This window comes from Electrona antarctica (genome assembly GCF_951216825.1).
Source record: "Electrona antarctica genome assembly, chromosome: 4".
Taxonomy (NCBI): Eukaryota; Metazoa; Chordata; class Actinopteri; order Myctophiformes; family Myctophidae; genus Electrona; species Electrona antarctica.
The window spans coordinates 48,806,631-48,820,115 of NC_136809.1; the positions used below are offsets into that span (position 1 = coordinate 48,806,631).

Consider the following 13,485-nt stretch of genomic DNA (forward strand, 5'->3'; position numbering starts at 1 on the left):
GTGACAGTAGCATGCCATTGCCATAGCGCCATAGCCTACACACAATTAACGTCATCACCTCCAGCTGTGTTAAAGCCGGGTGTGGAAAGGAAGGGCAGATTATCAAAGCACATTCTAATAAATCTGTAGCGATTTGTAATTTATGTGACAATAATAGGCGCTCCACCCAATGTGATGGAAAATAAATAGGTTTGTTTTGTACCTATATAACTTTACCCAAATAAGGTAGGCCTACTGCAATTTTACTCTTTGAGTTTGAGTCGATTTTTGTGGTTGGTTTGGTATTCAGCCTGCCTATAGTAGTGCGGGGGCTTAGTGAAAGGATAGTGCAATTGCGGATAAAAGCGTAATTTTTTGCATGATGGTTCGTTAGGGTCAGTTATTGAATTTTAGCCTAGGAGCCCTTGTCAAATATCTATTTTAAATATCAAATTGCAAGACCATTATTATCAATGAAATATGTGAAATATGTGAAAATCCGCCTAGTATTTTTCAGACTATATACATCATAAAATGATCAGATTATTTCCAAATGTGATAAAGTTGACTTATTTTGACATTATTAAAGTCATAGAACATGAAATATCATCAATAACACCTTTATTGCAATGAAGAATACATACAAATGAACTAGAACTCGACCGGCCATCGGACGGTCTCGCGCCACACCATCCAGGTGGCCAGTTGTGTGGCCACTTGTGCATGGTGCCCACTTGTTCATGCAGTCAGACTACATTTTGGGTGCGATACTGAACCATACTGTAGCGTACTGTACTGTACTGCACTGTACTGTACCATACTGCACTGTACTGTACTGTACTGTACCACACTGTACTGTACTGTACTGTACTGTACTGTACCTTACTTTACTGTACCGTACCATACTGTACTGCAATGTACCATACTGTATGTTACTGTACCATACTGTATGTTACTGTACCATACTGTATGTTACTGTACCGTACTGTACCATACCGTGCTGCTGTGTGTGCGTGTGCGTGTGCGTGTGCGTGTGTGTGTGTGTGTGAAGTGAAAAAGGGAGGGGTCGGTGAATGTGGAAATTGTGATATAATTTGCGTCACAGCAAAATGTTGCACAATAACAGTATGGCACACAAAAGCAATATTTGTACAATACATATGACAGGTGAGCGGAGGCAATGTAGTGCAGATTCCTGTGGCATGTAGAATTTTGTTGTGCTTCTTCTGTCGTATATGTCCTTAGACCTTCAGCTCCATTGCAGCAAGCCAGTCCAGTGTGTCATTGTCTAGGTCAATTAAGCCTTGATCACCATTTGGTGGCCGGTATGTGGGGCAGCTGGTCAGCACGTGTTCCACAGTCTGTAATGGATCCCCACATTCGCAGTGGGCACTTTCTGTGAGACCTCACTTCTGCATGGATGCACCAAAGCGTCCCACACCCGTCCTCAGGCGGTTGAGGGTTGTCCACTCCCTGCAGGGGAGGTGCTGGCCAGGAACATCTGTGAGATCCTCGATGTAGTAGTGAAGCCTGGAAGGATCTGCTGCCTTCCACTGGTCCCTCCATCTTGCCTTCACCCAGGAAGCCTTGGAGGTGTCGGCTGGTGTTGTGCCGAGCAGTTCCTGGGCCTGTGTGGCAAAGGGCCGCCGGGACTTGAGACACGTACGCTGTGGTGTCTCCGTTAACGACCTTGTGGAGGAAGTGAGATTTGCTCAACTGTGCCTTCCGAGTGAGGGCCAGTGTGGCTGCTTCTCGCCTGACCTCTGCTGGGGCGATTCCAGCAAGGACTGGCAGTTGGTTGGTTGGCGTGGCTCGTAGGCATCCAGAGACCATGTCCAGCTTTTGGACATGGGGGCTACGGCTCCAGGCTGAGGCACAGTATTCAGCGGCAGGGAAAACTAGGGCCTCGGTGGAGATGCGCAATGTCTTTGTGGTGACTCCCCACGTGGTGCCAGCTAGATGCCGTATCAGTGCGGCACGGGCGGTGGTCTTTCCCTTAACACTGTCCAGGTGTTGTTTAAAGGACAGTGTTCTGTCGAGCTTCACTCCAAGGTATGTCGGTGAGGACTGGGACTGTAGCCGGGCACCGTCGACCATGATGTTGATTTGGCGAGTTGCTTCCCTTTTGTAGAGGTGGAACATTGTTGCTACAGTCTTCTCAACACTGAGCTTGAGGCGGCAGTCCTTCAGGTATGAAGAAAGGGTGTTCATGTCCTCTGAGAGGCCTTCCCCTATACTGCTTCCCAGGATGGCTTGCTGAGTAGAATTGCCAGGTTTCGTAGGAGAAGCCTGACGGATAAACATATTGGTTTGCTCCCCCTTTCCATTATAGTACAAGGATATGCATCATAGTGTGAAACATGTTATAGAGCTGTGCTTTCTGCCTAGCTGTCACAATTGCATTTGCAAAGTGGGGAACAGTCCAAATTTGCATTACTGCATTTTCAGGTACTACACTACAGTCACCTTTACAGGTGCATCTGATCAGCTCTCTGCAAGCTCTGGAAACCTCTGGAATGGTCAGCCAAACTGGCACCCATGACCCTTCTTCCTTAACCCACCCATAGTTCTGTGGAGAAGGAATCACTTGGTGCAGTTGGTAGCTTCGTGTGCTGGTGGCCCAGATGCCCGCTTGGTAGACTGCAATAGCCTAGGGGAACCCAAATCTCGAGCCCTGCCTATGTTTCACGCATATTCCGGTTGTGACACAACATATGCCTTAATAGCCGGGGAGCCAGTCACCCAAAATTTTAGAGGACCTGTGATGTCATGACATACTTTTTATTTGTGTTTTTTTTTCTATTCTATTTGGTCAGAGCAGACCTCTCATTCTGTGTTCCTTAATGACCAAGTGAATAGAAAAAACACAAATAAAACGTATGTCATGACATCACAGGTTAATCTCTATTCCCGCTCCCCGGCTATTAATGGAAAGGGTAAAAAGTCAGCTTGGCGGACCTGGCAAGCCTATGATGCTGCGACAGAAACATTCGTCAATCTGGCAAAGCATCCCTTCCAGCAACTAGATGTTGACTGCCAGCACTTCCGGGAGCTTGAAAGACGGGCACTGTGAAACGGGCAGTTTACCAAGCGGGCATCTGGGCCACCAGCACACAAAGCCATCAAATGATTCCTTCTCCACAAAACTATGGGTGGGCCAAAGAAGAAGGGTCATGGGTGCTAGTTTGACTGACCATTCCAAAGGTTTCCAGAGCTTGCAGAGAGCTGATCAGATGCACCTGTAAAGGTGATGTATACCTGCAAATGCAGCAATGCAAATTTGGACTGTTCCCCACTTTGCAAATGCAATTGTGACAGCTAGGCAGAATGCGCACAGCTCTATAACATGTTTTGCACTATGATGCATATTCATTTGTATTCTTCATTGCAATAAAGGTGTTATTGATGATATTTCATGTTATGTGACTTTAATAATGTCAAAATAAGTCAACTTTATCACATTTGGAAGTAATCTGATCATTTTATGATGTATATAGTCTGAAAAATACTAGGCGGATTTTCACATATTTCACATATTTCATTGATATTGATAGTCTTGCAATTTGATATTTAAAATAGATATTTGACAAGGGCTCCTAGGCTAAAATCCTTTAGCATGACGTAAAGAAGCCTCATACAAAATTTGGCGCTTTTATCCGCAAGTGCACTATTCTCCTAAAAAAGTGCACTAAGCCTCTGGACTATAGCCTACTTCTACTCTACTGTTGACTACTCAAATGTTGCAGCTTACGTTTTACTCCAGTTGGCTACACATTCATTTTGCAGATTTAAGATTACAAAACGTAGTCTACATCAGTGGTTCTCAAAGTGGGGCCTGGGGAACCACAGTGGTCCTTGAGGTAGTTACAGCTGGGGGTCCCCAGCTAAATTATAGTTTTGAACCAAATGGACCCTTATGGGTCTGTGGGTGCATTTGGTTCCTTTTGTACACTCTCAGAGTTAAATTAACATTGATTTTACAATATAAATTGGGGCCCCAGAGATAGAAATGGCCGGGGTTCGTCCGTAGACTAATGCATGTGAAACTGGGGGTCCTTGAAATGAAACGGTTTGAGAATTACTGCTAGAGCTGTAAAAATCTTCTCTTATGGGGGTCCTTGGCATATCTTTTCAAATGGGGGTCCGCAGGCTAATTAGTGTCAATTTGGGGGTCCTTGACATGAAACCGTTTGGGAACCACTGGTCTACATTAACCTATAGATGATTGTGCATTATCATTATGCATGTAAAGTAATAAAATCAGCCCCACCTTTTATCAGCTTCTAAAGTAAAGTAATGAACACATTAATCGGATTAATGCAATCAATTACTATAGCAGAGGTGAAACGTGGCAGGTTGGACTCTTCTAGTCCAAGAGAACATACAGAAGTGCTGCTGATACTTACCTACTTTTACTTTTAATTTCCTCGTTTTTACATCATACAAAATAAATTAAATAATTAAATAATTTGAAACTTGGACACAATTAATTAAACATTAATACTGATGCTCTATAGCACTGTTTCCCATATAGTGGGCCGGGACACTCACAGTTGTGGGTCACGGACCAAATGTTATGGGTCAAGACTCGAGTAACAATTTCATTTTCTTTTCCTACTTTTCAAAAAAGTACACGTTGTGAGCTTGTATCGGCGAATGTTTTTTCAAAATAGTAAAAAAGCAATGTGCAGCTCCTACAGTAGATGCACCACGAAGACTCCAAGAGCCAAGAAACAAAGGAGGCAGATTGTGTAGGAAAACAACAGATGTCATCAACAATCAGATGGTCAATCCATTCACATGTGAAGAATAGGAGCTGATTAACCTTTCAACATGCCAGAAATCAGCATCTGCAGCCTTGGTGAATGCCTGTGAAAAAGGACTGCAGCTAGAAAAAGACTGTGAGAAATTAACCCCAATACAAACTGGCCGCATTTGCAGAAAAGCCAGAAAAGGTCACTTTATGCCACTCAAATCTAAGAAGGTCTATTAGGAAGAGAAAGCAGTTTTTTCTTGAGCTTTTGGGCCTGTAGGATCCTCGACTGATTATTACTATATTATTATTACTATATCCTACTTTTACAGAAAAACATGTACAAATGTATAAACCGTTAAAAAACAGATATAGTGGGTCCAACACTATATATCTGTCATTGCAGTTTCTTAAATATAGACAATGGCATCTGTCTGCAAGTGCAAACCAACACAGTCCCAGGGTGACCACCATGGGCATTGTAGACTGAGACAGTGCAGTAACCGTGTTTGATTTCCCAGGGGCAGAGGGAATCTTGAAAAAACAAGAACGTTTCGGACTTTCGGTGGTTAAGCCTTCATCAGGGAATACAGAGCACATAACGGTTCACACTTAAATATGGTGCCAGAGAGTCATGCAACCAATCAGAAGGGGTTGGGGAAACACGGGTTAAATAAGACCAGTCCCTGTGCTATGAGAGGTCGGGATCAAGGTCATGTGGTGTCTCAAGTTCAAGTACAGGAGGAGTTACCAAAAAAATTACTATAAGGCCTCATAAGAGGCTCTGGAATATCAATTCCTTGTCATAGAGACACTTAAATGTATCTGAGAAATACAGCAGATATACAATTGTGAAATATTGAACCATACAACAGCGAAAATCCATACACAATTAAATACAATACAATCAATAATTTCCCAGGGCAACAGAAGAAGAGATATTCTAACTAAATTAATCACAGTGGATTCTCTGCACATTAAAAACCAATAAATTGTCCATGCAAAAGAGCCAACAGATATCCAAGTCACACAAAATGGTATAGTGTGAATGGTTTTGTAATGTTTTCATCAGTTTGTATGACCCAAATTGAACCTACTGAACTAGGATTAAAGTGATAGCTGATAGCTGGCAGCTGGCAGAAGTCCTAGTTCTCCTTTTATGATCTATCATCTTTTTGGCAAATGTTGCATAATAATTCAACAGACTTTTTATCATTTAATTACAAGCAACATACGTAGCCAAGCTACTTTCTCCATCTGGTGTTGAAATTATTGAAAGGTAATAAAGGTTGCATGAAAAATGTCCTCGGACCAATCTTTTCTTCACCAAACTGTGAAGTTTAAGATGACCTACAACTTCATTGACTTAAACTAAACTAGAATGTATGACTGATTGGTAAAAACATAAATACTTATATTGCACTTGGACTTCGTGCAGTATTAGAACAGGGATATTGAGAAATATGTCATGACTACTGTATCAGTGACTTTATAACCTAATAATGAAAAAGAAGATAAGACAAAGATTATCTTGATGAACCCCCCCTCTGGGGAACACTGGAATAGAACAGCTGTTCTGTTCTTTCATTGCTCATAAAACATATGTTCATTGTTCCGTGAGGTCAATTGATTTTCTATGGATTCAGTGATGCTTTAACATAAAGTTAACAAACTGTAACCGTGTTTGCGTGGTGTTTGTAGTCTCACACAGTCATGTGATGTTCCTCCAGTCCGTACCATGACTCAACGTTTCAATGTTGACACACATCTCCACTTTCAGGATATTGTGGAGTCATGTTAAGAGCCAGTCCCTCCCCTTGCCCTGTTCAACTATGGAATTCCAGAGTCATGCTAAGAGCTAGTCCCTCCTCTTGCCTTGTTAAACACTGGAGTTCCAGAGTCATGGTTAATGCTAAGCCCTCCCCCTGTACTCCTTGTCTGGCTGCATTCCTAAAGTAGCTTCATCATGTTAAGCCCTATACGGCTCCTCCCTCTCATATTCCAAGCGCTTCCCATAGTTGCCGAGTCATGTTAACTGCCAGACCTTTCCTCCTGGTACGGTTTGTTTGCTGTGTCATGTTTAGCCCGACGTCCCTCCCCCTGTGGAGTTCCAAAGAGAGCTTTTGAGTCAGCTAAAGCCCCTTCCTGTTTTCCGCCTGCCACCAGAGAGGGAGGAGACAAGAGGGGACTGGTATAAAAGAGGGCGAGAAGAACACAGTGGACTGCAAATATCACACAGAGCACAAACTGTGCTGACATCCAGAGAGAAAGAAAACACTAGGACCATTGTAACTGGTGAGTGAAACCATCAAAATACATGCATAACAAATAACTCACACTGCTTCTTTTCCACCAACGATTAACAATCTGTTGTATGATGTTTAAAATAACTGTTGAAATTGTTGGCATCTGTGTTCTCTCATAGATACCTTACAGATATGGAGGTAGAGAACAGAGCTCCAGCAGCGCCAGTGGAGCTGACAGACTGGTAGGAATTCATTCTCTCTCTCTCTCTCTCTCAACATATAACATGTACCTTTTCATCACAGTAAACTCCTCCAGGGTTAATTGAACTTGGTAGTTGAGAAGTGAACATCAGTAGTTCTGTACATTATATCTGTGTACAGTCAGATTGTACCCTGGAGTAAATGGGTCAGCTGTACTGTACCTGCTCTATGCATCGCTGATGGCTGCCCTCTCTGACTCCACTGTTTCTGTCAGTGACTGGGAAACAGGGGTGGAAAAAGTACTCACATGTTTTACTTAAGTAAAAGTATCAATAGTGCAATATAGAAATGCGATGTTACAAGCAAAAATGTACTTGAGTAAAAGTGCAAAAGTATTGGTATCAAAATGTACCTAAAGTACCAAAAGTAGAAAGTCCTCAATATGCATACAGTAATATCCCATTTCAAGTTTTCAAATGTATACAAATCTTTTGAAAATAGCCCAGGCTATTAGCCTAGGCTATTTTCAATGGCTGAAATGGATATATGGCTGAAGTGGTTAATGTATGTTTTGTAAATAATAATCAAAATCTACAAAGTAACTAGTAACTAAAGTTTTCAAATAATTGCAGTGGAGTAAAAGTACAATATTTGCTTCTGAGATGTAGTGGAGTAGAAGTAAAGGTATTGGAAGTACTCAAGTACAGTACAAATACCTCAAAATTGTACTTAAGTACAGTACTTGAGTACATGTACTGTACTTAGTTACTTTACACCGCTGTTGTTGGGCATGTTTACCATGAGAACTAGCTGTGATCAGACAGAAGGCAGTGTCTCAATGTTGAGCATAATAGATAGTAATAGATAGTATTTTAAACACTTATAGCACGTTACGTAGACAGCACTAGAATTGCATTTTATGTAGTCATAGCACTTTATAGTACACATGTATAATATATAATATAGTATAGTACGTAGAGTTTACATAGATACTCCACTGTTACATTCTTAGCTTACGCATGTTTCATGATAACTACTTTTTATATATGTGATGTATGCCATGCTTTTTGTTATTGCTTAATGTAAATCGCTCTGGATTAAGAGCGTCTGCTAAATGCCTAAATTGTAAATTGTAATTGTGAGCATCTTCCACTTCTACTTTCTTTCAGTGATCTGTCAGAGCAAATCAAGGCGGTGACCAAAGACAGTCACGTCAGGGCAGAGAACACAGAACTGATGCTGAGTTACCAGAGGGGACAAGTCACCATGGCACAGTATAAGGTAACCCCACACACACACACACACAAAAAGAAAAAGGTCAAATGACTGAGACAAAATAAGGAAGGAAATAGCCTAGAACACCACGCACGCACGCACACGCACGCACACGCACACACACGCACACGCACACGCACACGCACACGCACACACACACACACACGCACGCACACGCACTAGAGGTCTTCACAGTTCACAGGTCCAAAGTGTTTTGTTACACGAACCCGATATGCATAAAAAAGGAATGTAAAAAGAGAGACCTGACCATGAGTCCCCCTCTTCCAAAAAAGTTTGGGAACCACTGACTGGACTACAGGGCTTTGCGGGTACAAAATGATGTTTTTGTTACCTGATCGGAATATGCATAAATTCTTCTGATGTTGACTCCCCCTCTCTCTCTCACCTTGTTCTTCAGCTCCTCCTGTGTTCCCTACATGAGATCTACCAGGCCTTGGAAGAAGCACTAGACAGGAACTCCAACCACCCCAGTGTCGCACCCATTTACTTCCCCGCCGAGCTGGCCAGACTGGAGTCCATTGAGAAAGACCTGGAACACTTCTACGGCCAAGACTGGAGGGAGAAGATTGTCGTTCCTGCAGCCACTAAAAGATATGCCCACAGATTAAGACAGGCATGCGACTTATTTTTATCTTATTTGTTACATTTTTATTTGTCTCAATTTCACTGCCTGCAATGGAGCTACCAGCTCTAGTGTTATGTGACAATAGACAACGCTTGAACCTTGAACCAACTCTCCTGGTCTCCCCTACACAGATTGGCAAAGAAAACCCTGAATTCCTGGTCGCCCATTCCTACACACGATATCTCGGTGACCTGTCGGGAGGACAGATCTTGGGCCGAATCACCCAGAAGTCCCTGGGCCTGAAGAACGGCGACGGCCTGTCGTTCTTCTCCTTCCCTGGCGTGTCGAGCGCCAACCTGTTCAAACAGCTCTATCGCAGCAGAATGAACAGCATAGAAGTGACAGAGGAGGAGAGGAACGGAGTGCTGGAGGAGGCCGTCAGAGCCTTTGAGTTTAACATCCAGGTAAGGAGGGACCAAGACTGGGGGAGAGAGGTGGACACATTCATGATTTTTCTGCACGTGAATGTATATAGATAGAAGAACACCGTAAGTACCTTCCAAACAACCGTTCTTGTCTTTGTTTTGCAGGTCTTTGATGACCTACAGAAGATGTTGAGTGTCACACAGAATGACAGCCAGAGTCACACAACAACACAGTCCAAACTGGCCAATGGTAAGTAAGGCATATGGAACTATGATATTGTTATGTATTTGAAACTTTTACATTCATAACTCGGAGAGTACTGAAGAAGTGCTTCTTTCCCGCCCAATTGCCGACAATCTGTCTGATGTTTACAATAATTGTTGAAAATGTTTTAAGGATTGATCGTAAAAATGCATATTTGTATCTGTGCTCTCTCATAGATGCAGAGAAGAGAACTCCGGCAACACCAGAACAGCTGAGAGACTGGTAGGAATTAATTTTATTCTGCTTCTATATTCTCCTCTCCTGCCATTTGTCATTGCATATTAATCTATACCATACACATGACTCAGAGTTATGAATTAATGATTCAACACAAGTGATACATTTCTATGAGTTACTAAGTTACTGCCTGCATCGCTGCATGTGCAGTAACTGTATGTGCATGAATACCTATAGCATTCAAAAGTGTGTATGTGTGTAATTTTCTCTCTGAACATATAATATTTTGTATTAGTTGTTCAGGCAATTTTGCTCACATTACCATACGCTGCTAGTCTAGACGGGGGGAAATCCTCAAGTGCTACTTTTACTTGGGGAGTGTAAGGGCAGTATTATGCGTGTCTTAAGTACCAGGTCTTATTACTTAACTTAAGACCTGGAGGCGTGATCAATGCCATTTGGCTATTCTGAGTGGCCTAACAGCATTGACCACGCCTCCAGGTCTTAAATTAAGTCATAAGACCTGGTACTTAAGACACGCATAATACTGCCCCAGTCATATCTGTACACAGATTGTACCCTGGAGTAAATGTGTCGCCTTACTGTACTTGCTCCGTGTAGTTATGTAGTACATCCCTGACGCGTCCCTCACTTAGTCCACTGTTTCTGTCAATGATTGGGGATGATTACCATAAGAACACTGTGTTCAGACCGCTCGCAGTCTCCCATTAGTATGCTGTGAACATGACATGCTGGGTGGATCATTGTTGAGCATCTTCCACTTCTACTTTCTTTCAGCGATCTGTCAGAGCAAATCAAGGCGGTGACCAAAGACAGTCACGTCAGGGCAGAGAACACAGAACTGATGCTGAGTTACCAGAGGGGACAAGTCACCATGGCACAGTATAAGGTAAAACATCACATCACTTCACACACACACACACACACACACACACACACACACACACACACACACACACACACACACACACACACACACACACACACACACACACACACACACACACACACACACACACACTGGAGCATTTTTTCCAAAACCAAAGACTGGGTCTTGACACACCCAATTGGGTCGCCAAAATATGTTTTTGCAACTTTATCTACATCCAGGCCTGGTTCTGGATGAGTATCATCTGAATATCCTCTTCTAAGTAAAGCAAGCATTTTGCTACTTATGCCGTTTACATACAAGTGTGAATTAGGATTTTCTGTGCTGTTAAAGACAATATTGGGAATTGGGTCGCCATGGATTGTTTCAGAATAGAGGCGTAGAGTGCCCGTGTTTTTGGACGGGCACTCTGTCTCTCATTAGCAGGCAACAGTGCAGCACTATCTCTCTCTCTCTGTTTCTGGCACAACAGCGCCACTTTTGCCCCTACTGGTACTCATAGTCACATAGGTTAACACGGAGTCACATAGGTTAACAAGGACATTGCTGTTCCTTGGAGTGGTTGCACCACTCACAAAGACGTCTCCAGACGTCTTTGTGCACCCCAGGGGGTTATTATAAAGACGTCTGGATACAATGTGTTAAAAAAATGGGTCCCCTGAAAAAAAGGTTTAGTCACCACTGGACTACAGGGCTTTGCGGGTCCAAAATGTTGGTTCTGTTACCTGATCGGAATATGCATAAATTATTCTGACGTTGACTCCCCCTCTCCCTCTCACCTTGTTCTTCAGCTCCTCCTGTGTTCCCTACATGAGATCTACCAGGCCTTGGAAGAAGCACTAGACAGGAACTCCAACCACCCCAGTGTCGCACCCATTTACTTCCCCGCCGAGCTGGCCAGACTGGAGTCCATTGAGAAAGACCTGGAACACTTCTACGGCCAAGACTGGAGGGAGAAGATTGTCGTTCCTGCAGCCACTAAAAGATATGCCCACAGATTAAGACAGGCATGCGACTTATTTTATCTTATTCGTGTTCTTGTTACATTTTTATTTATTTTTTTCAATTTCACTGCCTGCAATGGAGCTACCAGCTCTAGTGTTATGTGACAGTAGACAACGCAACCTTGAACCAACTCTCCTGGTCTCCCCTACACAGATTGGCAAAGAAAACCCTGAATTCCTGGTCGCCCATTCCTACACACGATACCTCGGTGACCTGTCGGGAGGACAGATCTTGGGCCGAATCACCCAGAAGTCCCTGGGCCTGAAGAACGGCGATGGCCTGTCGTTCTTCTCCTTCCCTGGCGTGTCGAGCGCCAACCTGTTCAAACAGCTCTATCGCAGCAGGATGAACAGCATAGAAGTGACAGAGGAGGAGAGGAACGGAGTGCTGGAGGAGGCCGTCAGAGCCTTTGAGTTGAACATCCAGGTAAGGAGGGACCAAGACTGGGGAGGGAGGTGGACACATATGATGATTTGACGGCAATGATTTTTTTTTAAAGTGCATGTGAATGTACATTGAGGAACACACCGTCATTGGCTTACAATTAATTAAGACCGTTCTTGTCTTTGTTTTGCAGGTCTTTGATGACCTACAGAAGATGTTGAGTGTCACGCCGAATGACAGCCAGAGTCACACAACAACGCAGTCCAAACTGGCCAATGGTAAGACATTTGGATGGACATGCACACACAAATATTAATATACGTTGCAGACGGTATTAAACATTTATTTTTGTCTCATATTTTACTACTTGATCTTTTCAGATCAAACGATGGCATGCAAGACACTCCAGATCCCCAGTATCATGATGAAGGCCTCGCATATCTTCAGACTTGCCGTGGGTCTCTTTCTGGCCCTGGCTACGGTCAGCATGGGCATGTATGCATTATAGCCAAATGCAACTACCAATAACAACTCCGTCCGTCCTGAAAATGTAACACAGCAGTATTATTATTATAGTAAATTGAGAGCCTAATGAATGCACTAATGTTAGCAATATGTTATATTGCTGTTTTTCAATGATGCAATTTTGTACTGTTGTATATAAACAATCCTGTACTTTGATGTTGACTATGCAGCGCATCTGTAGCCTGCATTCATGTGAGAAATGATCACTGTAATAAGGATATCATGGAAACTTTTTGCACAGTATTCTAGTATGTACAATATTTCGGATGACAAATATTCATTTGTGTAAATATGTTCATGTTTTAATAAAAAAAAAGTTTATATAAAAATAAACCCATATTGTTTTTCAAATATTCCACAATTGCGGAGCAAGGCTTGAAATAAGTTTTCTGCAAGAAAGGTGACACTACAGGATAATGTATGGAAAGTAGGTACAACACAGGACTCTTGCCATTGCTATGACACAATGTACCTACTACTGTATGAGGCTATGTTATGACGTACTTTTATTGCTTCTAAATGAAGGAAGTACGCACGACTTCAACTTGTCACAAACTCTTTGAACATTTTACCGGGTGCACGGTCAGGAAGTCACTTGAAGGAGAATAACAGCACTCACGGATTAGTCTTTAAGGCACTTTATTTATTGTTTCATTTTATTAAGGTACGTTGCAAGCAGGAAGCATACCTTACTAGAATGAAACAATAAATAAAGTGCCTTATAAAGGACTAATACCGTGAGTGCTGGTATACT

The 13,485-nt window shown here is 42.7% G+C and overlaps 1 protein-coding gene across 1 annotated transcript; it reads left to right on the top strand.

Annotated features, from left to right (window-relative positions):
- Positions 1-74: 74 nt before the first annotated feature.
- hmox1b (heme oxygenase 1b) lies at positions 75-13,030 on the top strand. The gene is made up of 13 exons (XM_079498748.1): positions 75-189; positions 6,899-7,027; positions 7,158-7,220; positions 8,349-8,460; positions 8,873-9,088; positions 9,232-9,504; positions 9,631-9,715; positions 9,907-9,952; positions 10,706-10,817; positions 11,609-11,824; positions 11,976-12,248; positions 12,400-12,484; positions 12,587-13,030. The coding sequence occupies exons 3-13, from the start codon at positions 7,171-7,173 to the stop codon at positions 12,712-12,714; spliced, it is 1,596 nt and encodes a 531-aa protein (XP_079354874.1). The 5' UTR covers positions 75-189; positions 6,899-7,027; positions 7,158-7,170; the 3' UTR covers positions 12,715-13,030.
- Positions 13,031-13,485: the final 455 nt, after the last annotated feature.

Excerpts from the sequence above, each read along its gene's own strand:
- hmox1b (XM_079498748.1), top strand. The coding sequence starts at position 7,171 with ATGGAGGTAGAGAACAGAGCTCCAGCAGCGCCAGTGGAGCTGACAGAC. Across the intron at positions 9,505-9,630 it reads CCTTTGAGTTTAACATCCAG|GTCTTTGATGACCTACAGAA; the intron begins GTAAGGAGGGAC and ends TTTGTTTTGCAG. Across the intron at positions 12,249-12,399 it reads CCTTTGAGTTGAACATCCAG|GTCTTTGATGACCTACAGAA; the intron begins GTAAGGAGGGAC and ends TTTGTTTTGCAG.